Genomic DNA, 25,062 nt, shown 5'->3' with positions numbered 1-25,062 from the left:
TATTGGCAGGGTTGAGGCGGAAATTGAAGGTTTTCCGTTTGCTTGTAGTTCCCGTTTTGTCCTGCCTGCTAGGGTGGCGCTAGAGAGCAAGAGCATTTTTTGTGAGATTTTTGTGGATAGTGGAGCAGCGGTCAATCTCATTGATAGTCAATTTGCAATAACTCATGGTTTCCAGGTGTGCACTTTGGGAAAGGATATTCCTGTTTTTGCTATTGATTCCGCTCCACTTTCTCAGAAATCATTAAAGGGCATAGTTCACAATATCCGTTTAATTGTGAGTGATGCTCATGTTGAGGATGTGTCATGTTTCGTCCTTAGCGGTTTGCCAACTCCTCTAGTGTTGGGGCTACCCTGGCTCACTAAACATAATCCCACCATTGATTGGCAAGCGAGGCAAATAAATGGTTGGAGTGACTTTTGCAGAGAGAATTGCCTCACGACATCTGTTTCTGAGGTTGCTACTAAGACTGTACCATCTTTTCTCTCTGAATTTTCGGATGTCTTCTCTGAGAGTGGAGTTCAGGATTTGCCCCCGCACAGGGAGTACGATTGCCCTATTAATCTCATCCCAGGCGCCAAGCTGCCTAAATCTCGTTTATACAATCTTTCCCAACCTGAGAGGATCGCTATGCGTGCTTATATCTCTGAGAGTCTGAGAAAAGGACACATACGACCCTCGAAGTCACCTGTTGCCGCTGGTTTTTTCTTTGTTAAGAAAAAAGATGGTTCTTTAAGACCTTGTCTGGATTTCAGGGAGCTGAACAGTATCACTATTCGTGACCTTTATCCGCTTCCTCTAATCCCGGACCTGTTTAACCAGGTTGTTGGGGCTAAAGTCTTTTCCAAATTAGATCTAAGAGGGGTATACAACCTGGTCAGGGTCAGAGAAGGGGACGAATGGAAGACGGCCTTCAATACCCCTGAGGGCCATTTTGAAAATTTGGTTATGCCTTTTGGTTTGATGAATGCCCCAGCCGTTTTTCAGCATTTCGTGAACAGCATTTTTTATCATTTGATGGGAAAATTTGTATTAGTGTATTTGGATGACATTTAGATTTTTTCTCCTGATTTCAAAACTCATAAGGAACATTTACGTCAGGTCTTGCTCATTCTGCGGGAGAATAAATTATATGCGAAACTGGAAAAATGTGTGTTTGCGGTTCCAGAAATTCAATTTCTGGGGTTTCTTCTCTCCGCTTCTGGTTTTCGCATGGACCCCGAGAAGGTCCGCGCTGTGCTTGAGTGGGAGCTTCCTGAGAATCAGAAGGCGCTGATGCGTTTTTTGGGCTTTGACAATTATTACAGGAAGTTTATTTTGAATTATTCCTCTATTGTTAAACCACTCACTGATATGACCAGAAAGAGGGTAGATTTTTCTTCTTGGTCGGTAGAGGCGCGTAAGGCTTTTTCTAATATCAAGGAGAGTTTTGCTTCCGCTCCCATCTTGGTGCAACCTGATATTTCTTTACCCTTCATAGTTGAGGTTGATGCTTCTGAGGTGGGTGTGGGTGCGGTCTTGTCTCAGGGTTCCTCTCCTGCCAAATGGCGACCGTGTGCCTTTTTCTCGAAAAAACTCTCCTCCGCAGAGAGAAATTACGATGTGGGAGATAGGGAATTGCTGGCCATCGAATTAGCTTTTGAGGAATGGCGCCATTGGCTGGAGGGAGCCAGACACCCTATTACCGTGTTTACTGACCATAAAAATCTGGCCTACTTAGAGTCAGCCAAACGTCTGAACCCGAGACAGGCCAGATGGTCTTTGTTCTTTTCAAGATTTAATTTTGTTGTCACGTTCCGCCCTGGAGTTAAGAATGTGAAGGCAGATGCCCTGTCACGTTGTTTTCCAGGAGGCGGGAATTTTGAAGACCCGGTTCCCATTTTGGCTGAAGGTGTGGTGGTCTCTGCTCTTTTTTCTGAATTGGAGGCAGAGGTGCAGGCAGCCCAGTCAGAGGCTCCTGATCTTTGTCCTCCTGGGAGGTTGTTTGTGCCTCTCGCTTTAAGACACAAGATTTTTAAGGAACACCACGATACGGTCCTTGCTGGGCACCCGGGGGCAAGAGCCACACTGGATTTCATCAGCTCGTAGATTCTAGTGGCCTGCGCTTCGTAAGTCGGTTGAGGGTTTTGTGGCAGCCTGCGAGACTTGCGCTCATGCCAAAGTCCCTCATTCACGGCCATTAGGTCCTCTCCTTCCCTTACCCATTCCTTCCCGTCCTTGGACACATCTGTCCATGGACTTTATAAGGGACCTGCCTCGTTCCTCGGGGAAGACGGTGATTCTGGTGGTGGTGGACCGTTTTAGCAAAATGGTGCATTTCATCCCTTTTCCTGGTTTGCCCAATGCTAAGACGCTGGCGCAGGCATTTATTGATCACATTGTCAAATTGCACGGTATTCCTTCAGACATAGTCTCTGATAGGGGCACGCAGTTTGTTTCCAGATTCTGGAAGGCTTTCTGTTCTCGCTTGGGGGTTCAGTTGCCATTCTCTTCTGCTTTCCACCCGCAGTCGAATGGCCAGACAGAGCGCGTCAATCAGAATCTGGAGACATATCTGCGCTGTTTTGTGGCAGAGAATCAAGAGGATTGGTGTTCTTTTTTGTCCCTTGCTGAGTTTGCTTTAAATAACCGTCGTCAGGAGTCCTCTGATAAGTCACCATTTTTTGGTGCATATGGGTTTCATCCGCAGTTTGGGACTTTCTCGGGAGAGGGGTCTTCTGGTTTACCTGATGAGGACAGATTCTCCTCGTCTTTGTCATCTATTTGGCAAAAGATTCAGGATAATCGAAAGAGCATGAGTGAGAGATATAAGCGTGTGGCAGATAAGAGACGTGTGCTTGGTCCGGACCTGAATGTTGGTGATCTGGTGTGGTTGTCTACCAAGAATATCAAATTGAAGGTTCCCTCCTGGAAGTTGGGTCCTAGGTTTATTGGGCCTTACAAAATCCTGTCTGTCATCAATCCTGTTGCCTACCATCTTGATCTTCCTCAGACTTGGAAGATCCATAATGTTTTTCATAAGTCCTTATTGAAACCTTATGTTCAACCCATTGTACCCTCACCTTTGCCTCCTCCTCCGATTATGGTTGATGGGAATCTTGAATTTCAGGTCTCTAGGATTGTGGATTCTCGTCTTGTCCGCGGTTCTCTTCAGTACCTTGTTCATTGGGAGGGTTATGGTCCTGAGGAGAGGATGTGGGTCCCAGTGACGGACATTAAGGCCTCTCGTCTCATCAGGGCTTTCCATAGGTCCCATCCTGAGAAGGTGGGCTCTGAGTGTCCGGAGTCCACTCGTAGAGGGAGGGGTACTGTCACAACCAGACAGCTGAGAAGCTCTGACAGAGCTCTGACAGAACCTCCTCCTTGAGTTTTCTTTGTTGTGCTGTTCAGTTCCTCATCTCGTTAGCCTCTCTCAGCTGTCATGTAGTTGGACTGATTGCTTCCCTTTAAATTCCTCCCCATGATGCATTACTGGGCGGCTTATATTTCTTCCTGGAGTGTGTGTGCATGCTGATCCCATTTCCCAGTCTGCTACTAAAGTTAAGTGCTGTACTTTCATCTGTTATTTTCTGTTTGCTGGATCCCAGGTGACCCTGACTCCCTCTGTGTCTGGTGTATGGAGCCGGTGGTCGTGTCCCCTCACTATTGTAGGGTGTTCAGGGGTTATATAGTCGAGGTACGTGGATATGCAACCATCCACCTCTGGGATCTTTGCATAGGCTGAGCAGCCAGGGAAAGTGCTAGGTCTTGTGCAGGGGTCTCCCCTTGGTTCCTTAGCTTTGGATCCAGTGAGTCATATATGCATGTTGCTTTGTCTTGTTTTCTGTACACCGTCCGTGACACATCCTCATCGTCAGATCAATCACTATAATGTGACATGCCCTCCCAGCCTATGAACATGTTAATACAACATATGCAGAGTGAAGATAATAGTAAATTTTAGATATCAATTTCAATAATCTTTTTTGCAATAGTCACAGCCAATGTGGATATAGATAGGGCTGAGTTCTTGCAGTCACTAGTATATGATAATACAAGGAAACTTGCGTGTCCAGATAAGGATAAGTCCATATACTGTTGGATGAACCGCTCTGGTGGGTAATGGTGTAGCTACAGGGAAGGCTGGTGATGCTGATTTGCAAGGTCCCCACTTGTGCTGCTGGTTAGGACGAAAGGGAAGCGTCAATTTTGACGTACATTTGTTTTCCCTTAGTCCTAACAGCAGCACACAAATATCCCTCCCTCTATGCTGTTATGATTACTTGTTAAAAAAGCAACTAGTCCTGTGGAGGACGGTCCTTATAAGGGGGGGGGGGGGGAGAATTAATTAACTAATTAATCATTAAGGATGCAGAATTTTATTCAACAAAAATTTTGCCTGTCCTGACCAGCTTCACAGGGGCAAATACCCCCGCTTGTGCTGCTGTTAGGACTAAGGGAAAACAAATTTACGTAAAAATTGACGCTTCTAGTCTGCAATTGCGAACAAGAAGAGAACATGTTCTATTTTTTTCCAGAGCCGCGGACTGGAAGATCGGGGCGCGCGCTCCAGAAATGCGGATGAGGACAGCACACTGTGTGCTTTCCGCATCCATTTCTGCCCCATAGAGAAAACACAAATAGTGCAGCAGCACAGTCAGAGTTGGTGGACTGGGTGCAAATCCCCACAGAGGTAGGGTCCGCACCCCACAGAGAATAAATGGGTCCGCACCCGTTACGCAATTTGCGGAACGGATGGGGACCCATTCTACGGACGTGTGAATGGACCCTTATTTGAAGTATTGTAGAAAAGGATGTGTTTTCATGCGTTTTATAATTGCGTATTAATGAAGTGCTAATAAGGGATGTGACACACGTGTTTGTGTGTCTGTAGACCAGACGAACTGCACGCCAGCACGAAATGGCCGTCGCCTATATGCAATGTCTCCATGTACCTGCCTTATGAAATAAAGGAAAGATTTTAACTCTCGGGGTGAGTGCCATGTGACCTTTGTCTTCTGTACAAGGACTGACAGTATCCGTGTTTTGTGTATACGCAATTTGCAGACCACAAAATACATACGGTCATGTGCATGAGGCTGAATACTGAACTATGGGCGTTGCCTGACACACCATGTGTACATGCAGTTTCATTCTCATGTGATTTAGAATTACAAAAAAATCCAACATATTTCAAAATTTATGTAACTTTGAAAACAATCATATTGTGATTTCACTTGGAGGATTCACGTTCTTTCTGTTGCTGTTTTGTGGTTGGATCACTTTTTCTTACAATGACGTCCGATTCTCTATACAAATGTCTTTTGATATATCTTCTGCAAAAATAAAAATCTACAAAAAAAAAAAAGAAGAAAAGAAAGAGATTTGAGAGTCAAGGGAGTGACTCATAAGCACATGAGCAGGGACGCTGGCCCCTTTACTTGAAGTTAGACATTTTTCCCGAATTCCTTCACATGATGGGCCTGCAGGCTTTTCATAGACAGGAGGAGGGAACATGGGGACTGACTGCTATATTGTGCAGCTGTGACTTGTTGAGCCTAGTTTAAATGCTGGTGCACAGGTCCCTGCCCAGCTCATTCCCCTTCCAGGATGTTGCCTGTAGTAATGGAAGGTCTGGTGGTGCTCTGCCTGGTCTCCAGCATTCAGGCAGGAAAACGTGAGTGAGGGTCTAACATGGTCATTTTCATGTGTCCGTGTATACAGTGGGGGGTTAGCAGCAGTAGAGCTACAAGATCCAGACTGTACAGATGTAGCAGAGCTAAGAGGAGCTGATGGTGCCACTGAAAACCTTTGGAAAAGTCTAAATAGTTTTTTTACCATGTTTACTTAATGTGTTCGCTATTCCTTTTAGCTCTGCTACATCTGTATATTGATGACCTACACATTCAGACTGTATGACTGATATATAGGTTGTGTAACCCCTGTGCTTGCTAATATACTGTGAAGTGTCAAGCCCTCTGTTTAAACTATGTCTAAGTGTTCAACTTGTACAGACTGTTGGTGTGAACCGTGTGTCTGCTGTGGACTTTCTGCTGCAGGATTTCTGTTACATCAAATTAAAGCTGAAAAGGCTTTAATTTTGTTGCACAATTTTTCAGTGCAAATCCTGTGGGTTTGTTACAATGCAGAAGGTGAAACTGGTAAATGGTGTAAACGTATAACTTGCAGCACAGGTTATATACAGGTTCTGCTGTGGAAATGTTATGCAGCATTTGGATTAGTAAATTTTTATTTTTACTAACGTACTATGCTGCAGACTTTCTGCATGCAATTCCACTGAAGAACATCTGTAGCCTAATACATGTGGCCATACATGCATATGGCGGTCTATGGCTTTTCTGACTGGATATGGTTTTTGCACTGGAATGTGTGTGGGGTGTTCACACAATCTTTGTGGGAAATCCATTTATAATACACACACTGTGCATACACCTCAAATGGCACAAAAAAAAAATAATAAAAATTGCTGTTTAACTGCCTCAAAATCCTCTTGCTGTGGTGGTGTCTAAAAGGCAAAGTGTGATGCACTTGTCTGTGTGTGTGTGTCATAAATGTAATATAAAACCAGACAATGGATGAAATCTTTCTGGGATCATTATTGGACTTCAAATCTTTGGCCAGACATTGCAGATAAAGAAGTTGCACAAAATGGCAGTCTTTCACTACTTGTGGTCAGACCTATGATGGGGAAACTGAACACTATTATTCGATGGAGTTCATCTGGTGGATCTGATACTTCATTTTAATTCTGTTTCAAAGATGGAGCTGACCATAGATGAGCAGAGCTGTGGTAGCATTGTGAAGGGGCCCTAAACCGTACATGGTTAGTGCTGCACTACGTGTAGTATTAGGACAAGTAGCTTTACTGTCCAGTATTTGAGCTATAGGGGTAGTATACAGTACATGGAAGCTGCAGCTCACTCCATAGAACTGCTAACTACATAACATGTTGAACTCGCAATGTCTTGCTGGCAAAGAAAATGAGGAACCTCTAAGTCCATGCATGGATCCACTTATCATCTACTTTGTAGAACACATTGGTTTTGCAATCAATATCTATTAAATCACAATATGTAACTTAACAGGGTTTCAGGATGTAATGGAGTTTGGAAGGAAATCTGGCTCTAGAGGTCCCGGCAACCACATAAATGGCTGGTCTCCTGATACCAACTCATGGAATGAGACAATGTACCCTGCCTGGAAGTCTGGAGATACAAGATGGGAACACAGCTGGATGGGTATTACTTGAGATATAACTGTAATAAAATGCATGTGACTTAAAATTCTGCTGACTTCGTGTGTTTGTCCAGGTGGCAAGGTTGTGGCATTGTTGACCAGTGACAGTCCTGCGCTGATAGGGTCAAACATCACTTTTGCTGTCAACCTGCAGTTTCCCAGATGTCAGAAGGAAAATGAAGATGGAGACATTGTCTATGAAAGAGGGTGTGAAAATGGTAAATACAGTGAGACTACAGAATGTTGTATCTCTAGATGTGTAGATGGCATTTTACAAGGTTGTCTATTTAGTTTCCTCCAGCTTCCTGGCCCAGTTATACACATATTGGTCTAAGTGGATACATTTCTGTAACGAAGGAAACTGCAGCTTTGCTAACAGCTTTCCAGATGGCAGACCATTTCCATATGACCCTCGATGGAGGCGACACAACTTCATTTACATTTTCTCAACTCAAGGTATGTTTCTTGTGTAGTACCTGTAATCTAAGCTTTACACCTACAAGTATCTGACCATCTTATGTCCAATGAGAACTATGGATTTACAGTAAAGATCAAGGCATGAAGAACATGTGTACTTGTATTGGTGCTGCTATCCCTGTAGAAACCAAAGTTTATTTGAGTGTGTGAAAGTGGCATGTGTTTGGGCCTATTCCACTGAGTTGCTGGTGACTCCTGTAAACTGGAGGGGATGTTAGGGACCCCCCCCCCCCCCCTCCCATCCCAGACACTGACCTGATATTGATGACCTATCCATGGCTGTAACTTAAACTGTACTGGAGTCTCTTACTTATTAGAGATTTAAGTAGATCTTTAGCTATTTTCTACCATAGAGCAAGATGCTCGCTAAATTCCCTATTGACAGTAATTTTGTGCAGTAAAGTGTAGGTGTAGCCTCAGTGTTGCATGAGAAGACCTTCTGCCAGGTAAGGGTGCTGCCACATATTCAGCCTATCCCCCCCCCCATTGGAGTAATGCTTTATTCACACTACAGTGTTTTGGTCAGAGCCAAAACCAGAATTGGAGCCTTTATGGACTTTAGGCATAAAATAGATCAGCCCCTATTCTGTTTTTGGCTTGCAATCACTAATCAAAACGCTGAGGCATAAATGTGACAAGTGGTGACTTCTAGTTTACTATATTCTGGGGGCTTTAATTGGGTAGTCTAACCATGACAAATTAACACCTATCTATAGTATAGGTAAGTATAGCAGGGTCTGACCACTGGGAACCCCCACTGATCACAAGAATGGGATGAATCCCAGAGTTGTCTAAGTGAAGTGTGTCAGTGTGCATGGGTGACTGGCTAAATGGAGAGCTCGTCACTATGGATGAGCAAATCTACTTCTGAAGTCAATTCCCACAAAGCTTTGTAATACTGTGCGGAACGGGGGCTCCATACAGTATTAGAATGTATTGGCTTCACTAAACCAAAGTTATTAATTCACGAAGTCTTGTGAGACTTCATGTAATAACTTGGTGAATAATTACTGTAAAAAACCAACACTGAACTTGGGCTTGGTTCCAAGTAGTACCTTGGAACCAAACCAGAGTTTTATATATATATATTTTTTTACAGTAATCAATTCAGTTATTGCAAAAAAGTCTTTCAAGACTTCATGAAGTAGTAACTTCGGCTCATTGGAGCCAATATAAAGATTTATGCAGGTTGACTCCAGATGAAGAATCCAAAATCCATCCCTACCGGTCATGAGTGGTGCTTCAAGTCAACAGGTTCTCCAGCAGACTCTGACCTGAATGAGGTCCAATGTTGTGTGTGTGTGTGTGTGTTCTTGTTAGATCACTATCAAGGACTGAAAACCAAGCTTTTATAGAGTGTGTACAATGGTTTGCACATGTAGATGACTTGCCCACATGCCTCAGATTGAAAAATTGTGTTCTCCCTTGTCAGGCCAATATTACGGAACGATTGGGAGATCGTCTACTACTCTGTCCATTAATACTACAAACATCACTGCTGGAATGCAAATGATGGAGGTCAAGGTTTTTAGAAGAGGTTCTCACAACCACTACCCAGTTGCTACAGCAAGCAGCATTTATGTTGTAACTGGTAAGCTATGTAAAGGCACCAAAGATTCAGCATTTGAACAGTGGTGGCTGCTAGAGATGACCAAATTTCGTTCACGCTTCAGTCACTGGTAAAAGGTGAATTGTGTTATGGATTCCGTTACCACAGACCATAACCCAATTCTATGCCTTTTAGAGGCATTCTGTTATTCATTCCATCATAATAGAAGTCTATGGGCTGCAAAACTGATCCGTCTCATCTATGCAAGAGAGGACTCTCCTGCATAACAGAAACAGGATGGATCAGTTTTGCAGCCCATAGACTTCTATTATGACAGAATGCCTCTAAAGGCACATCCCTGCACACTGAGTTTAGCTGTTTAATTACTGATAGGACTGCCTCCTTGACTCCAATGTCCAGGATGAGAAATAATTTAACCAAATTACAAGGTATGATTATTCTCCAACATGCATATGTTGCTCAGCTCACACAATGATTATTGGGATTTCCCTTTTTATGCTCTTCCTGTGCTTGGGTCAATTGTTGACTGTTACTGATGGGACCACCCAAATTACACCTGAACAGAAGTTTAAATGTATAAATTACAGGGGTCATTTATTAACATGTGCCATTTAATTTTTTGTATACCTGTCACAGATTGTGGCATAAAGGTTATTTGCGCAGCAAACTGACTTTTCCCTGCTCATGCCAGGTCTAAAAGAGGGATGGGGGAGAGGGAGGACTGGCAGGCCCTTCTCATTTCCTATGCCTGTTTCTACATGCATTAGGCATATCCACTGCCAACGCAAGGGGTATTAAGACAGCGTCTAAAATGTCAGTCTTAAACACCCTGCGTGTTCTGCTAAATGGTGTCCCACAATCTGCTCAGCTCTAACACACTCTCATGGTCACACGTTCCCTCTAAACTTATATTATTTTTTCTTAAAATTTTAGATCAAATTCCATTTTATGTGAACCTTACACAGAAGAATGACCAGAATTCCTCAGACAGCATCTTTATTAAAGATTCACCAATCAAATTTGACATCCACATCCATGATCCAAGCAATTATCTCAAGAATTCTGAATTGACATTTGATTGGGACTATGGTGATGGGAATGGGTCATCTGCTTCCAATAACCCTGTCTCTAGTCATATTTATACCATGCTTGGAAGCTTTAGGGCTAACTTGACCATCAAAGCTGCCATTCCTGGTCTATGTAAACCTGTTACACCCACTCCAATCCCTACACAACCTCTACCAACCACCTCCAGTACTTTCACCACTTCCAATTCTGCAGGTGAGTTGTATAAAAACAAATATATCTAATCTTGATATGATTAAAGGGGGTTTCCTGGCCCTGATATTAATAACCTACCTCAGGATAGGTCACTAATATTAAATCTGTGGGTCTGACACCCTACCCCAAGCACTGTTAATGGTACAGGAAGAGTAGTAGTTGTGCCAGGTTACTGCAGCCCTGCTCCCATTTACTTCAGTGGTAGCTGAGTTGCAGTAATCAAGCATAGCCACTACAGAGCTGTGCTTGTTCTATTCAAAGTATTTGTTCTAGTGCCAGAGGCTGCTGGGAACAGCTAATTGGCAGAGTGTGGGGTGTTGGAAACTCAACGACTGGATACTGATGACCTATCCTGAGTATAGGTCATCACTATGAGGAGCCTGGAAAAAACATTTAAGCGTTGACCGTTTAAGCTTCCTGTTCCATTTACAGTGCTAGTTCCAGCATGGGGGGTGCAGGGTGTTGAACCCTCCCTGATTGCATATTAGTGTGACTTATCCAGAGGTAGATCATTAATATCAGGAACCTGGAAACCCATTCAGGTTTGCTTAGGAGATGCACAAATGGTATCAGGCAGTGAGATTGATCTTGTGTCCATAATGTGTGGGAGTTTTTGATGGTGCTGCAGGTAATCCTCTGTAAAAAAGGGGTACAGTGATCCATATGTGCAGGGGGACATTTTATTCCCCCCCCCCTTTCCCCTTGCAGATAACTCAACAGAACTACCACCGTTTGAAACTGAAACTTTACCACTGACAACTGAAATGCCAAACGTTACCACTGTTTATACAACCATTCCATACACCACTTCTACTCCTGGTTGCTTCATATATAGATATGGTTATTACAGCACTAAGATTACAGTTGTAGGTAAGTTGTCAGTCACCTATACAGCTAGGCTTAGAATGTACTGTGCCTAGAATCTGACTTGCTCTTTCCTACTTCAGATGGTATCCTTGAGGTCAACATTGTTGAAATGACAAGCATTCAAGTAGCCACATCTCAGACTGAAGGCTCTCTTGTTGACTTTGTGGTGACTTGCGAAGGAAGGTATGTCTTGGCAAACAGAAGACAAACTCCCTGTAAAACTGTATCCTGTGATAACTTTGTTCCTTCAGTCTGCCTACAGATGCCTGCACGGTAGTCTCTGATGCTAGTTGCATGATTCCCCAGGACATGGTTTGTGAAGAAGTTCCATCTTCTGATCAATGCTTGCTGATCCTAAGAAGAGCATTTGAGCCAGGATCTTACTGTGTAAATATCACACTAAGTGATGGTGCAAGTTTGGCTCTTGCTAGTACGCTGGTGTCTATAGATGGTGGTAAGTGACACCCTATTGGTTTTTAGTGTCCATAGGATTGACAGCCTGAAGTAGCTCAGTGTAAAAGCTTCCAATGTATGTTAACCCCTATTGGGCACATTTCAGGGTTCTACGAATTGAATACAGCAAATTGCTGTCTCAACTGTTATGACCTTTTTAACACATGCAGATAATCAGCCCAAATATCAGGGATGAGCATTTGTAGAAACTCTTGATCCCAATAATTGCACTGTGCAAAAGCTATTGACATTCAGGTCTTTCAGCTAGCTCCTAGGATCAGTTTCTGGGCAGGAAATCAGCCTGTGTAAACGAGATATGCTGCCAGAAAATGAAAATGTATGGGCGCAATCACTTGTCCCCCATACAGTAACCATCTCTGCTGTATGTAAATGCATCCTTTACCTCCACTGACTAATTGGTAATGATCAGGAACATCAGGTTAATTACTGTTCTGTCCCCACATGAAGGCGAATGAAGGTGTAACTGATAATGACCTTGTGACTGTCCTACCTTCGTATCCAAGCAGTGGAGCAGACCGGACCGGCAGATGCTCAGGTTAGATGTATCCAGATGTAGACATGAGGATGCAATCAAACGTGGGTTTATTTGATCCAGAGGAGTGACATACGGTTATGCAATACAGGGATGCAGTAGCAGTGTAGATGCTGTCATGTGGATGTCTTTCCTGAGGCTAACTGCTGAGGCAACTGCTGGTCAAAAACTGATGCCTTCACAAGCCAAGGTGTAGTCTCCAGTCACAAGGAGTGCAGCACTAAAAATGGCTACAGGAAGTGACAAGGACCAAGGCTGCTAAAACCACGCCCAGCAGAGAAAAACTTTATAGACAAAAACAAGGCGTGCAGCATACGAATTCCGGCCAGCAGATGGCAGCAGAGAAACAATACATAAATACAACATAGTAAAAGGAGATAATAATGCCGTGCAGGAATTACATTTGAAAAGAACAGCACACTCCCCATCTGAAATTCACTTTGGGGATTTCACTATGACAAATGTCAATAAAATATAAAACAACCTGTAAAAGGAACATGTTAGAATGCAAAACATAGATAGTCCTGTTTTCCAACTTGGAATGGAGAAGATCTGCGAAGCTAGATACAGTCCTGTTCACCCAGCAGGGACGTTCTCGATGGGTAATATCAAAATGAGTTAGTTGATTGGTCTTAAGAACGTTTTAAGCTCGCCTTTCCTGAAGATCTTCAACTCTACCTTCCGGACCTTGCCATCCTTGATAGGGAAAACCTTTGAAATTAGTCCGATAGGCCAGTCAATCCTTTCGGTTTGTTGCTCTTTCATCAATACAAGGTCTCCTTCCTTCAAGTTTGGTTTGTTGTATTGCCATTTTCTTCTTCCTTGAAGAATACTGAGGTACTCCTTTCGCCACCTGTTCCAGAAGTAATCTGCTAGGTATTGTACACGTTTCCAGTGTTTTTGATAGATGTTAGCATGAGTGAATTCTCCACTAGGAATTAGCGTACTCAGTTTTCTGGGTAAGTAGAATAGCCGGAGTCAATATGGCTGGTGTTTCAGGATCCATAGACACTGGCTGAGTTTACATCCATCAACATAGAATTTAAGATGTTGCTTGAGATGCCGATCATTCTCTCCCAGGAGCCCCCCATGTGGGAACTATGAGGAGGATTGAAAATCCAGGTGCAACCTTTTTCCGCCAACTGATCTTGAATGGACTTGGCGTCGATGTTAAGTTCTCTACAGGCTCCGATGAAGTTGCTTCCCTGGTCAGACCTCAATTGTTTTACTGGTCCCCTGATTGCGAAGAACCGTCTTAAGGCGTTAATAAGGCTGGATGTGTCCATAGATTCTATCACCTCTATGTGAACTGCTCGCACACTCATGCAAGTAAATAGTACAGCCCAACACTTACTGTTTGCATGACCGCCGCGGGTCCTGCGTGCGGACACCATCCATGGCCCAAAGACATCTAGGCCAACATAGGTGAAAGGCGGCTCTGTACATAGTCTATCCGCAGGCAAGTCGGCCATTTGTTGGTGTAGTTGTTTCCCTCTTGCTTTACGGCAGTGCACACACTGATGCAGTACTTGGGCCACACATTTTTTCATACCTATAATCCAAAGGCCTGCAGACCGTAATTTGCCCTCAGTAATTTGCCTGCCTTGGTGTTCGGCCCTTTCGTGGTAGTGTCGGATTAGCAAGACGGTGATATGATGTTTGCTGGGAATGATGAGAGGATTTTGTTCTGCAATTCCCAGGTGGGCTTGATTCAAACAACCACCAACTCTCAGCAAGCCAAAACTGTCTAACTGGATTTAAGTTGGCGAGAGGACTTTTTAGAGGAATCTGCTGTTTGTTGTACAAACACTTCCATTCTATGTTGAAATTTTCCTGCTGGACGTGACGTATTATGAGGTGCTCACTATGAGAGATGTTCTCAGCAGAGAAGGGTTTATGGCAGGCATGCCAACCATGACAATCTTTAACTTGGAGAGTGTTATGATAACATCTTGCAATATGCACTAAGCTTGCAATAGTTCTGACGAGTCTCATCCAACTGGAGAAACGCTCAAAGCGCTGACAACCGAAGCTGGCTGTTTGCTTAGTTCCAGTGACTAATGCGCTAACTTCAGCGCGGATTTCTAGATCATTATCCGGATCCTGGATGCTGAAAGCTTCCTGTACACATTCGTCTGCCTGTCCAAGCAGAAACTCTGGACCTGTAAGCCAAGTAGAGTTAGTAAAGGAACCTATAGACATAGGCCTAGTGGCATGATCTGCTGGATTAAGTTCGGATGGTACATAGTGCCATTGTTCAGGTTTGGAGGATCTCCTAATTCTCTCTATGCAGTTACTAACGTACACATAAAATCGCTTGGTCCGGTTGTGGATGTAACCCAAAACTACTTTACTGTCGGTGTAATACTGGACTTCAGCTAGGTCGACACCCAGTTCTTGTTGTATGAAATCCGCAATCTCCACTGCCAACACAGTCCCACAAAGTTCCAGTCTGGGAATAGTATGATTAGGCTTAGGGGCTAACTTAGCCTTACCAAAGACGAATACAACGCGATTTTGGTTGTTGGGTTCTGTCACCTTCAGATATGCAACCGCTGCGATGGCCTCCGTGGAGGCGTCCGAGAACACGCAGAGTTCTTTCTTTATGCTAGAGGAAAGTGAGGTTTTAACATAGCATCTCGGTATATGGATCTCATCCAAGGCACACAAGGATCGCTTCCAGGCTTCCCATTTTTGCTCTTTCTCGGAGGGAAGTGGGGTATCCCAATCCTTGACTTTTTCAGAAAACTGTCAGTAGAGATTTACCTTGTATGGTGATGGGCGCTACAAATCCCAGCGGATCAAATAGACTGTTTACCACTGATAGACCACCTCGTTTTGTAAATGGCTTGTCTGCGTAACTTATCTGAAAACCGAAGGAGTCAGCCGAGAGATCCCATCTGAGGCCCAAGCTCCTCTGCACAGGTGGACTGTCCAGTCCCAAGTTAATGTCCTTGAATCCTGGTGCATGATCGCCTGATTCGAAGGCCCTCATAACGGCCAGGCTGTTCGAAGCAATTTTGTGTAGTCTAAGTTTAGCTTGGTACAACATACCTTGAGTCCTTTTGAGCAGATCAATAGCCGCTTCTTCAGTCGGTAGCGATTTGAGTCCATCGTCTACGTAGAAGTCCTTTTCTACAAAGTCTCTGGCGTCTTTACCGTACTCTGATTCTCCCTCTAATGCAGTGCGCCGAAGGCCATAAGTTGCCACGGCAGGTGAAGGGCTGTTTCCAAATACGTGTACCCTCATTCGATACTCTGCCATCTCTGCGTTGGTGTCATTATTCTTGTACCACAGAAACCTGAGGAAATTCCGGTGGTCCTCTCTGACTACGAAACAGTGGAACATCTGTTCAATGTCGGCGGTGATGGCAACGAGCTCTTTTCTGAACCTCATCAGCACTCCAACTAGGTTATTTGTCAGATTAGGACCTGTGAGAAGGACATCATTAAGAGATGCACCTTGATGTTTGGCGCTTGAGTCGAAAACAACCCTAATTTGATTAGGTTTTCGTGGGTGATACACTCCAAATGAAGGCAAGTACCAGCACTCGTCGTTCTTTCCTAAGGATGGAGCTGGTTCTGCATGGTTGTTGCGGAATATTTTGTCGATAAAGGCAACAATGTGTTCTCTCATCTCAGGCTTACTGTTCATGGTAGAGTGAAGAGTTAAATCTAGACAGAGCTTGTTCCCTATTGTTCGGAAGTTTTACCCTGGTAGCTCGGAAGGGTAATGGAGAAACCCAGTGATTGGTTTCGTCTTTAAGGAACTCATTGTCCATTATCTTGATAAATTCTCTGTCTTCTACTGACAAAGCTACTTTATCATCGTCCTTGCTTGTGTGAAAGACTAATCTTCCAAAGTTGTCGGCAAAGAAGGGAAGAATGTCGTCAGGTGGTTGTATGAGGTCTGGAGGCTTCTCTTTCACCTCGTAGTGATGAGGGCAAGGCTTAATGCAAGTTGTGCGTCCATCTCCATGCACGTACGTTTTGAGAGTGGATTCTTGGTTGATCCAAGCATAAATTTCCTATGACTACCCATCCCAAGTCTAGTCTCTGGGCATATGGTGCATAGTCAGGACCATTACACTGTTGACGCACCTTGTGTACCCTTAGATTGTCTCTGCCAAGCAGGAGTAGAATCTCTGCGTTGTTGTCCATAGGTGGGATAACGTTGGCTAGGTGCCTTAGGTGTGGTTGGTGAAATGCAGCTTTCGGGGTAGGAATTTCATCCCTATGGTTGGGTATTTGATCGCATTCGATCAGCGTCGGTAGAGGTATTTCTGTATTCCCACTGACGGAACAAGCGATGAATCCTTGTGCCCTCCTGCCGCTAGTCTCTATGCGACCCAAGCAGGTGTTTAAGATGTAGGGTTCTGACGGTCCCTTTATTCCAAAGGCTTCAAAGAATTTAGGTCCTGCTAGGGAGCGGTTGCTTTGGTCATCAATGATGGCATACATTTTTACTGCCTTTTCTCGTAGCCCCTCCGGGTAGACCTTGATTAGGCATATGCGGGCACAACATTTCTCACTCTGGCCCTCCCCACATGGCTCCAAGCATGAGCAGGAAACAGCAGTAGCTGTGTTAGCGTTATTTTGGGGCTCCCCGCCATGACTTGGAGTGGGACTGGTGGAGACAGCAGCCGGTAAATCCCTTGTGAGTGGAGTTGGGTGCATAGCTGAGGCATGTCTTTCACTATGACACTCCTCACACTTGATAATGGATTTACAGTCCTTAGCCATGTGCTCCAATGACACGCAGCACCTGAAATATACCCCAAGCTCGGTAAGGACTTTCTTGCGCTCCTGTATGGTTTTGGATCTAAATCCTCTGCATTTGTTCAGTGAGTGTGGTTTTTTATGAATGGGGCATTCACGATTGAAGGCCTTGTCTCCTGATGAGGTAGTGTACTGTTTACCAGTGGGTACTGCAGATGATGGTAGGTTAGTCTTTCTAACATTCACGCTGCTCTTAAAGTCTCTGTGTTTATGTACAATACTTTCATACCTTGATGATGGTGTCACTGAAGCTGTAGTATTAAACTCCAGGAAGTCAAGGCTGGGGTCATTCCTCATCTGGGACTGTTCGTCGATGAACCTACAGAAATGAATAAATGGGGGAAAGGTGACGTCATCCACTCTTTTGTACCTTGAGACTGATGCCGCCCACTTCTCTTGCAGGCTGTATGGTAGCTTCACGACAATTGGGTTCACCCCATGGGCTGTATCCAGGTAGCACAGCCCAGACAGACTAGGATCTCTTTTGGCGAGCTCCAGTTCCATGAGCAAATCACTTAAATCCTGAAGCTTGTGGACATCCTTGAGACTGATCTTGGGAACGTTCTGCAGTCTAGTCTCCTGAATAGTGCCTTCTCTATTGCTTCTGCACTGCCAAAGGTGCGTTCGAGTCTCTGCCAGGCTGCAGCGAGACCTGCTTCTGCTTGTCCCACATAGACAGTTCTAAGGCTCTTGATGCAATTTGTGGAGCCTAGGCCCAGCCAGTTGACCAAGAGGTCGAGCTCCTGCTCTGCGGTTAGGTTGAGGTTGGCGATGGCGGCTTTGAAGGTTGCCTTCCAGGCTCTGTAGCTCTCCGCGCGGTCATCAAATTTTGAGAGACTGGTGTTAATTAGCTCTCTGCTCACCATAAACCTGGCAAACTCAGACATATCTGATCTCTCACTGCTTGTTGCCATGACAACTTGTGATGCCCCTGGGGCGTATAGGCTGCGTGGCGTGAAATGCTTCCGGGTAGAATGATGTTGCTGCAGGGTTGAGCTGTGGTCTAGCCTCTGTAGATTCTGATGACTGCTGCTTGAGCTGTGGAGGTAGGCCAGGAAATACCTGGTAGCCATCTTGCTGTAATAGCTGTCCTTGAGAGGGCGCATCTGGGCAACTGTTATGGGATTGCTTGAGTGCTGTGGGTGTCATTGGCACTGTGGGTAGAGCTGGCTTGGATGTTTGAGTGTTATTGGCTTGGACAGTACTGTACACTGGGGGTGGTGCAGATAACTGTTTCAGTACATAGTTGCTGGTGCGATCAACTGGATCGTCTATCTCCTCTGGTGGTAAACAGGCTGAATCAAGGCCTTGGTTCAATGCTTGCTCAAGTAGTCTTACTTTTGCTAATGCGACTTCCTCCTCTCTCTCTGATTCAAGGATCTTTATTCGAGCCTCTGCTTCTGCCCTCTGAGCTTCTGCCTCCGCTTCTGCCCTCTTGGCTTCTGCCTCCGCTTCTGCCCTCTTGGCTTCTGCCTCCGCTTCTGCCCTCTTGGCTTCTGCCTCCGCTTCTGCCCTCTTGGCCTCTGCCTCCGCTTCTGCCCTCTATGCTTCTGCCTCCGCTTCTGCCCTCTTGGCCTCTGCCTCCGCTTCTGCCCTCTTGGCTTCTGCCTCCGCTTCTGCCCTCTTGGCTTCTGCCTCCGCTTCTGCCCTCTTGGCTTCTGCCTCCGCTTCTGCCCTCTTGGCTTCTGCCTCCGCTTCTGCCCTCTTGGCTTCTGCCTCCGCTTCTGCCCTCTTGGCTTCTGCCTCCGCTTCTGCCCTCTTGGCTTCTGCCTCCGCTTCTGCCCTCTTGGCTTCTGCCTCCGCTTCTGCCCTCTTGGCTTCTGCCTCCGCTTCTGCCCTCTTGGCTTCTGCCCTCTTGGCTTCTGCCTCCGCTTCTGCCCTCTTGGCTTCTGCCTCCGCTTCTGCCCTCTTGGCTTCTGCCTCCGCTTCTGCCCTCTTGGCCTCTGCCTCCGCTTCTGCCTCCGCTTCTGCCCTCTTGGCTTCTGCCTCCGCTTCTGCCCTCTTGGCTTCTGCCTCCGCTTCTGCCCTCTTGGCTTCTGCCTCCGCTTCTGCCCTCTTGGCTTCTGCCCTCTTGGCTTCTGCCTCCGCTTCTGCCCTCTTGGCTTCTGCCTCCGCTTCTGCCCTCTTGGCTTCTGCCCTCTTGGCTTCTGCCTCCGCTTCTGCCCTCTTGGCTTCTGCCCTCTTGGCTTCTGCCTCCGCTTCTGCCTCCGCTTCTGCCCTCTTGGCTTCTGCCTCCGCTTCTGCCCTCTTGGCTTCTGCCTCCGCTTCTGCCCTCTTGGCTTCTGCCTCCGCTTCTGCCCTCTTGGCTTCTGCCTCCGCTTCTGCCCTCTTGGCTTCTGCCCTCTTGGCTTCTGCCGCCTCCGCTTCTGCCCTCTTGGCTTCTGCCGCCTCCGCTTCTGCCCTCTTGGCTTCTGCCGCCTCCGCTTCTGCCCTCTTGGCTTCTGCCGCCTCCGCTTCTGCCCTCTTGGCTTCTGCCGCCTCCGCTTCTGCCCTCTTGGCTTCTGCCGCCTCCGCTTCTGCCCTCTTGGCTTCTGCCGCCTCCGCTTCTGCCCTCTTGGCTTCTGCCGCCTCCGCTTCTGCCCTCTTGGCTTCTGCCGCCTCCGCTTCTGCCCTCTTGGCTTCTGCCGCCTCCGCTTCTGCCCTCTTGGCTTCTGCCGCCTCCGCTTCTGCCCTCTTGGCTTCTGCCGCCTCCGCTTCTGCCGCCTCCGCTTCTGCCGCCTCCGCTTCTGCCCTCTTGGCTTCTGCCGCCTCCGCTTCTGCCCTCTTGGCTTCTGCCGCCTCCGCTTCTGCCGCCTCCGCTTCTGCCGCCTCCGCTTCTGCCCTCTTCGCTTCTGCCCTCTTGGCTGCCGTCTGTGCTTCTGCCCTCGCAAGGACTTCTTTTTCGGTGAAGGAACGCCTCACTTTGGATTGCTCTGCCTTTATGCGGGCCTCTAGTAATCTGTCGCTCAGGGCGGAGCTTCTAGAGCATGATGATCTGTAGGACCGCGAGGAATGTTTGGATGAATGAGATCTCTGTGATCGAGTTTCTTGCAAATGAGAGATGCGGAGTTCCACTTTATCTTTAGCGTCCAGCACCATGGCGTCTTTGTCTGTCTATTGATTCTGCCTTGCACAATTCTGATGGGGCTTCTTCAATATTAGAGTCTTTTAGAAAGGTTATATACCTTGTGGACAGTCTCTTGTATCTTTCATGGGCTGCGTTCAGCCGCCCGACGGCAACTTGTAATCTGGTGGCATCGCCTGAGGAGGACTTTAGTCCTGATATGAGGGAGGAAACTCGTTCCCATAGCTCTTCCAGGTTGTCACATAGCTCATCTTTCCTGGTGTGATAGTTTTCCATGATCTTTATATTTGGTTTGAGAGAGCGCCTTGGTCGTGTGACTTGGTCTGCTGGAAGTGTGGGTTCTACCTCCAGCTCTTCATAATGATCAGTATCAGGTTGCATTTGCTTTGTTTCATCACTGGGGAACTGTACGAGTTCATTTTCGGCCATTTTGATTTAAGGTGCGCTGTCTCTTTAAGAAAATGAACTTTTGAATTGGGGGCTGAAAATTGCAGTGCGGCTTAGATGAGGCACCCCGGTGAGGTTCCTAAAAGATTTTGAGTGAATTGCAGGGTTTTGGTTTGAGGGAGGTCCCACGTGCGTGAACAGTTCTTATATCATGCGAGCAAGGGTTAACATAGGATGTAGAAAATGGCTTGGCGAGTAGTGGAGGACTTCCAGGCAAGAGTATATCTACTGCGGACACCCCGTGCTTCCCCTTGGGCTTGTGGGACGTGCACTGTTGCCGGGCAGATTTGCTGCGAGTGGGCCTGTCGCAGGGGAGGTTCCTGAGTGTGGCACTGGGCTCTGAGGGAATCTGTAGCCGGGAATTGGACTTTGAGACGGGTATTTACTGGGGTATAAGGCTTTAAGGCAGTTTTTGACTGTTCTGTCCCCACATGAAGGCGAATGAAGGTGTAACTGATAATGACCTTGTGACTGTCCTACCTTCGTATCCAAGCAGTGGAGCAGACCGGACCGGCAGATGCTCAGGTTAGATGGACCCAGACGTAGACATGAGGATGCAATCAAACGTGGGTTTATTTGATCCAGAGGAGTGACATGCAGTGATGCAGTACAGTGATGCAGTAGCAGTGTAGATGCTGTCATGTGGATGTCTTTGCTGAGGCAACTGCTGGTCAACAACTGATGCCTTCACAAGCCAAGGTGTAGTCTCCAGTCACAAGGAGTGCAGCACTGAAAATGGCTACAGGAAGTGACAAGGACCAAGGCTGCTAAAACCACGCCCAGCAGAGAAAAACTTTATAGACAAGAAACAAGGCGTGCAGCATACGAATTCCGGCCAGCAGATGGCAGCAGAGAAACAATACATAAATACAGCATAGTAAAAGGAGATAATAATGCAGTGCAGGAATTAAATTTGAAAAGAACAGCACAATTACCTGAAACATAGGTCCATGTGAAAGGATTCTCCAGCAATGTTTTTAAAATGGCTGCCAACAGCCTGTCCTAGAATGTAAGGAAGACTGGTTGCCACTATTTGTGAAGCTGCCTGAGGGGCGGGGGCTTCACTACACCCTGCACCTTTTGTACAATAGGTGGTAATGATGTGATCCTGCCTATATGCTATGTCTGACAAGTGGTGGCAACCAGTGCTCCTCACATTCTAGGACATGATGCTGCCACCATCCATCTTGAATCGGTCCTGGAGAACCCTTTCAAGTGAGTTTCCCCTCTTCATATTCTAGACAAACATCACAAGGAGTGACAGTGCAGCTTGTTAGTCCAATCTGCTTCCTCTGACTACCCTCTCCCAACCATAAAGTTATCCTTAACTTTCAAAAGCTTGACTTGAAGATAGTCATTTGCATCCAACTATTACATTTGTGCAACAGTTCTCAAATAAGGTATCAAGACAATGTAGACTTCCTTCTTTTTTTTTTTTTTTTTCCCCTCTAGGTTCTAAAACGCAGCAGACTGTTTCCGCAGTACTTGTTCCCCTCGCTTTGGTTGCACTTGTTGCTGTGGTGATTGGTATCACCCTTTACAGGTAAGTTCATACTCCTGGCTTTTCCATTTGACCTCTTAGTATCTCTTTACAGCTCCAAACTCTTTCTTCCAACCAGCCTTATGGCAGGTGCCAATATTTTCACTTGTCTGGCCAGGAATCTTGAGTAGATATCCAGAAATCTACTGAAGTGTTCTAGAGATTAGCCTGCACAGTGTAGACTTGGATTAAAACGTCAAAAAATCGCACTAGTGGACAATTCTGGATAGTCTGGCCCACCTTTTAGTCTAAGTTTATACCACTTAAAGTTGACTAACTTTCTACTGTTTTGTTTGACCAGGGGGCATAGCCTTCCAATGTGGTGCAAAGCATGTATGCCAGTCTGATTTGGTGCAAACTGCACCAAAATATTTCTAAACCTAATGGGCCAAATTGAATTTTTTTATAGAACAAGGTCTGGGTGCACTCACACTAGTAAATACAGGCCAGTGTTTCATGTGGGGAGGCCATATGTTAAAACTGGCTATAATCTAGCAAAACTTCTGGGCACAACTGCTGCATGAAATATTTTTGCTTCTATCTATTTAAGGAAGAACTTGGTATTCCATACTTAAGCAAATTGCTTTTATATCATTTAGGAAATACAAGGAATACAAACCAATTGCAAATGCTTCAGATGGAAGAAGTGATCAGGGCATCATTGTGTACTTCAGTCAGATCAAAGATGTTCACTTCAAAAAAAGCAACGAGAGTGATCATCTTCTGAAGAGCGAAGCTGCAATAATATAAGATTCTTAAAACTCTGAATGTCTGCCATATCTTGGTATGCTGCTGCTTGGTCCTTCATCTAAGTCATAAAGCTGTAGTAGAAATACTTGTTAATAAAGTGTTTCCTTTAACTGGTCGTGTCTAGAATGGCTAATGGTTACAACCTGGTAATTCTTGCAGTCAGAGGCCGTCTGGAACAGTGTTAATATACATTCATCCCTCCTCCAATTCAGTATTACAGTAGAGAATCCATACATAAGGTTTCATTTATGGAAATAAACTTTTTGACCATGGGTCTTGTGCTGCATGTGACCAGCAGAACTGTAGATTTCATAGAAATGTTTATTACCCAAGAGTAATGGATTTGTTTGCAGCACCCTCATGATTCAAATCTTCTGCTCTATAGGACATTCAACTTCAAAGAACAGGAAACACTTGTATTAAAGTGCCTAATTTGTACTAAGAACGTTCCTCACACATGTGCAACCAGTAGCCTTAGGCTACTTTCACACCTGCGTTTAGGTGCGGATCCGCACCTATAATGCAAACGCTTAGATCCGTTCAGAACGGATCCGTTTGCATTACCATGAACAAAAAAAAAAAATATTATTTTTTTTTTGTTCATAATGCAAACGGATCCGTTTTGACTTACATTGAAAGTCAATGGGGGACGGAGCCGTTTGAAAATTGAGCCATATTGTGTCAACTTCAAACAAATCCGTCCCCATTGACTTACATTGTAAGTCTGGACGGATCCGTTTGCCTCCGCACGGCCAGGCAGACACCCGAACGGGTGTCCGCCTGCGGGGCGGAGGACAAACTGTGCCAGACTGATGCATTCTGAGCGGATCCGCATCCACTCAGAATGCATTAGGGCAGTACGGATCAGTTTGGGGCCGCTTGTGAGAGCCTTCAAACGGAACTCGCAAGCGGAGCCCCGAACGCTAGTGTGAAAGTAGCCTTACCTGCTCCAGCAGGATGGGATTGATTCACATAGTTTAGTGAGGAAAATCTTCCCAACATGTTGTCACCACTCCAGTACTTCACTGTGGAGCTTGTTTGTGGGAATAACCAGCTCTGTCAGCCACGAGGGTTTTGTATAAAACGGTCTTTAGGAGTTGCAGTAATTCATAGATCCATTTATCTAACAGATATACACTCACCTAAAGAATTATTAGGAACACCTGTTCTATTTCTCATTAATGCGATTATCTAGTCAACCAATCACATGGCAGTTGCTTCAATGCATGTAGGGTTGTGGTCCTGGTCAAGACAATCTCCTGAACTCCAAACTGAATGTCAGAATAGGAAAGAAAGGTGATTTAAGCAATTTTGAGTGTGGCATGGTTGTTGATGCCAGACGCGCCGGTCTGAGTATTTCACAATCAGCTCAGTTACTGGGATTTTCACGCACAACCATTTCTAGGGTTTACAAAGAATGGTGTGAAAAGGGAAAAACATCCAGTATGCGGCAGTCCTGTGGGCAAAAATGCCTTGTTGATGCTAGAGGAGAATGGGCTGACTGATTCAAGCTGATAGAAGAGCAACGTTGACTGAAATAACCACTCGTTACAACCGAGGTATGCAGCAAAGCATTTGTGAAGCCACAACACGCACAACCTTGAGACAGATGGGCTACAACAGCAGAAGACCCACCGGGTACCACTCATCTCCACTACAAATAGGAAAAAGAGGCTGCAATTTGCATGAGCTCACCAAAATTGGACTGTTGAAGACTGGAAAAATGTTGCCTGGTCGGATGAGTCTCGATTTCTGTTGAGACATTCAAATGGTAGAGTCCAAATTTGACGTAAACAGAATGAGAACATGTATCCACCATGCCTTGTTGCCACTGTGCAGGCTGGTGGTGGTGTAATGGTGTGGGGGATGTTTTCTGGGCACACATTAGGCCCCTTAGTGCCAATTGGCCATCGTTTAAATGCCACGGGCTACCTGAGCATTGTTTCTGACCATGTCCATCCCTTCATGACCACCATGTACCCATCCTCTGATGGCTACTTCCAGCAGGATAATGCACCATGTCACAAAGCTCGAATCATTTCAAATT

General features: G+C 45.6%; 1 protein-coding gene across 2 annotated transcripts; it reads left to right on the top strand.

Moving 5' to 3' along the window:
• The first annotated feature begins 5,439 nt into the window (after positions 1–5,439).
• LOC122938484 (protein QNR-71-like) lies at positions 5,440–23,125 on the top strand. 2 transcript variants are annotated; one of them, XM_044294023.1, is made up of 11 exons: positions 5,442–5,654; positions 7,084–7,236; positions 7,309–7,452; positions 7,526–7,690; positions 9,144–9,302; positions 10,215–10,562; positions 11,271–11,432; positions 11,510–11,612; positions 11,681–11,883; positions 22,178–22,268; positions 22,865–23,125. In XM_044294023.1, the coding sequence occupies exons 1-11, from the start codon at positions 5,588–5,590 to the stop codon at positions 23,013–23,015; spliced, it is 1,746 nt and encodes a 581-aa protein (XP_044149958.1). In that variant the 5' UTR covers positions 5,442–5,587; the 3' UTR covers positions 23,016–23,125. The 2 variants fall into 2 exon arrangements, with proteins under 2 accessions (XP_044149959.1, XP_044149958.1); XM_044294024.1 differs by lacking the exon at positions 11,271–11,432 and having other exon boundaries at positions 5,440–5,654.
• The last annotated feature ends 1,937 nt before the right edge of the window (positions 23,126–25,062 follow it).

This window comes from Bufo gargarizans, chromosome 5 (genome assembly GCF_014858855.1).
Source record: "Bufo gargarizans isolate SCDJY-AF-19 chromosome 5, ASM1485885v1, whole genome shotgun sequence".
Taxonomy (NCBI): Eukaryota; Metazoa; Chordata; class Amphibia; order Anura; family Bufonidae; genus Bufo; species Bufo gargarizans.
This window is presented reverse-complemented; position numbering and strand designations above follow the sequence as displayed.

Excerpts from the sequence above, each read along its gene's own strand:
- LOC122938484 (XM_044294023.1), top strand. The coding sequence starts at position 5,588 with ATGTTGCCTGTAGTAATGGAAGGTCTGGTGGTGCTCTGCCTGGTCTCC. Across the intron at positions 7,453-7,525 it reads TGAAAGAGGGTGTGAAAATG|TTTCCTCCAGCTTCCTGGCC; the intron begins GTAAATACAGTG and ends TTGTCTATTTAG. Across the intron at positions 10,563-11,270 it reads CACCACTTCCAATTCTGCAG|ATAACTCAACAGAACTACCA; the intron begins GTGAGTTGTATA and ends TTCCCCTTGCAG.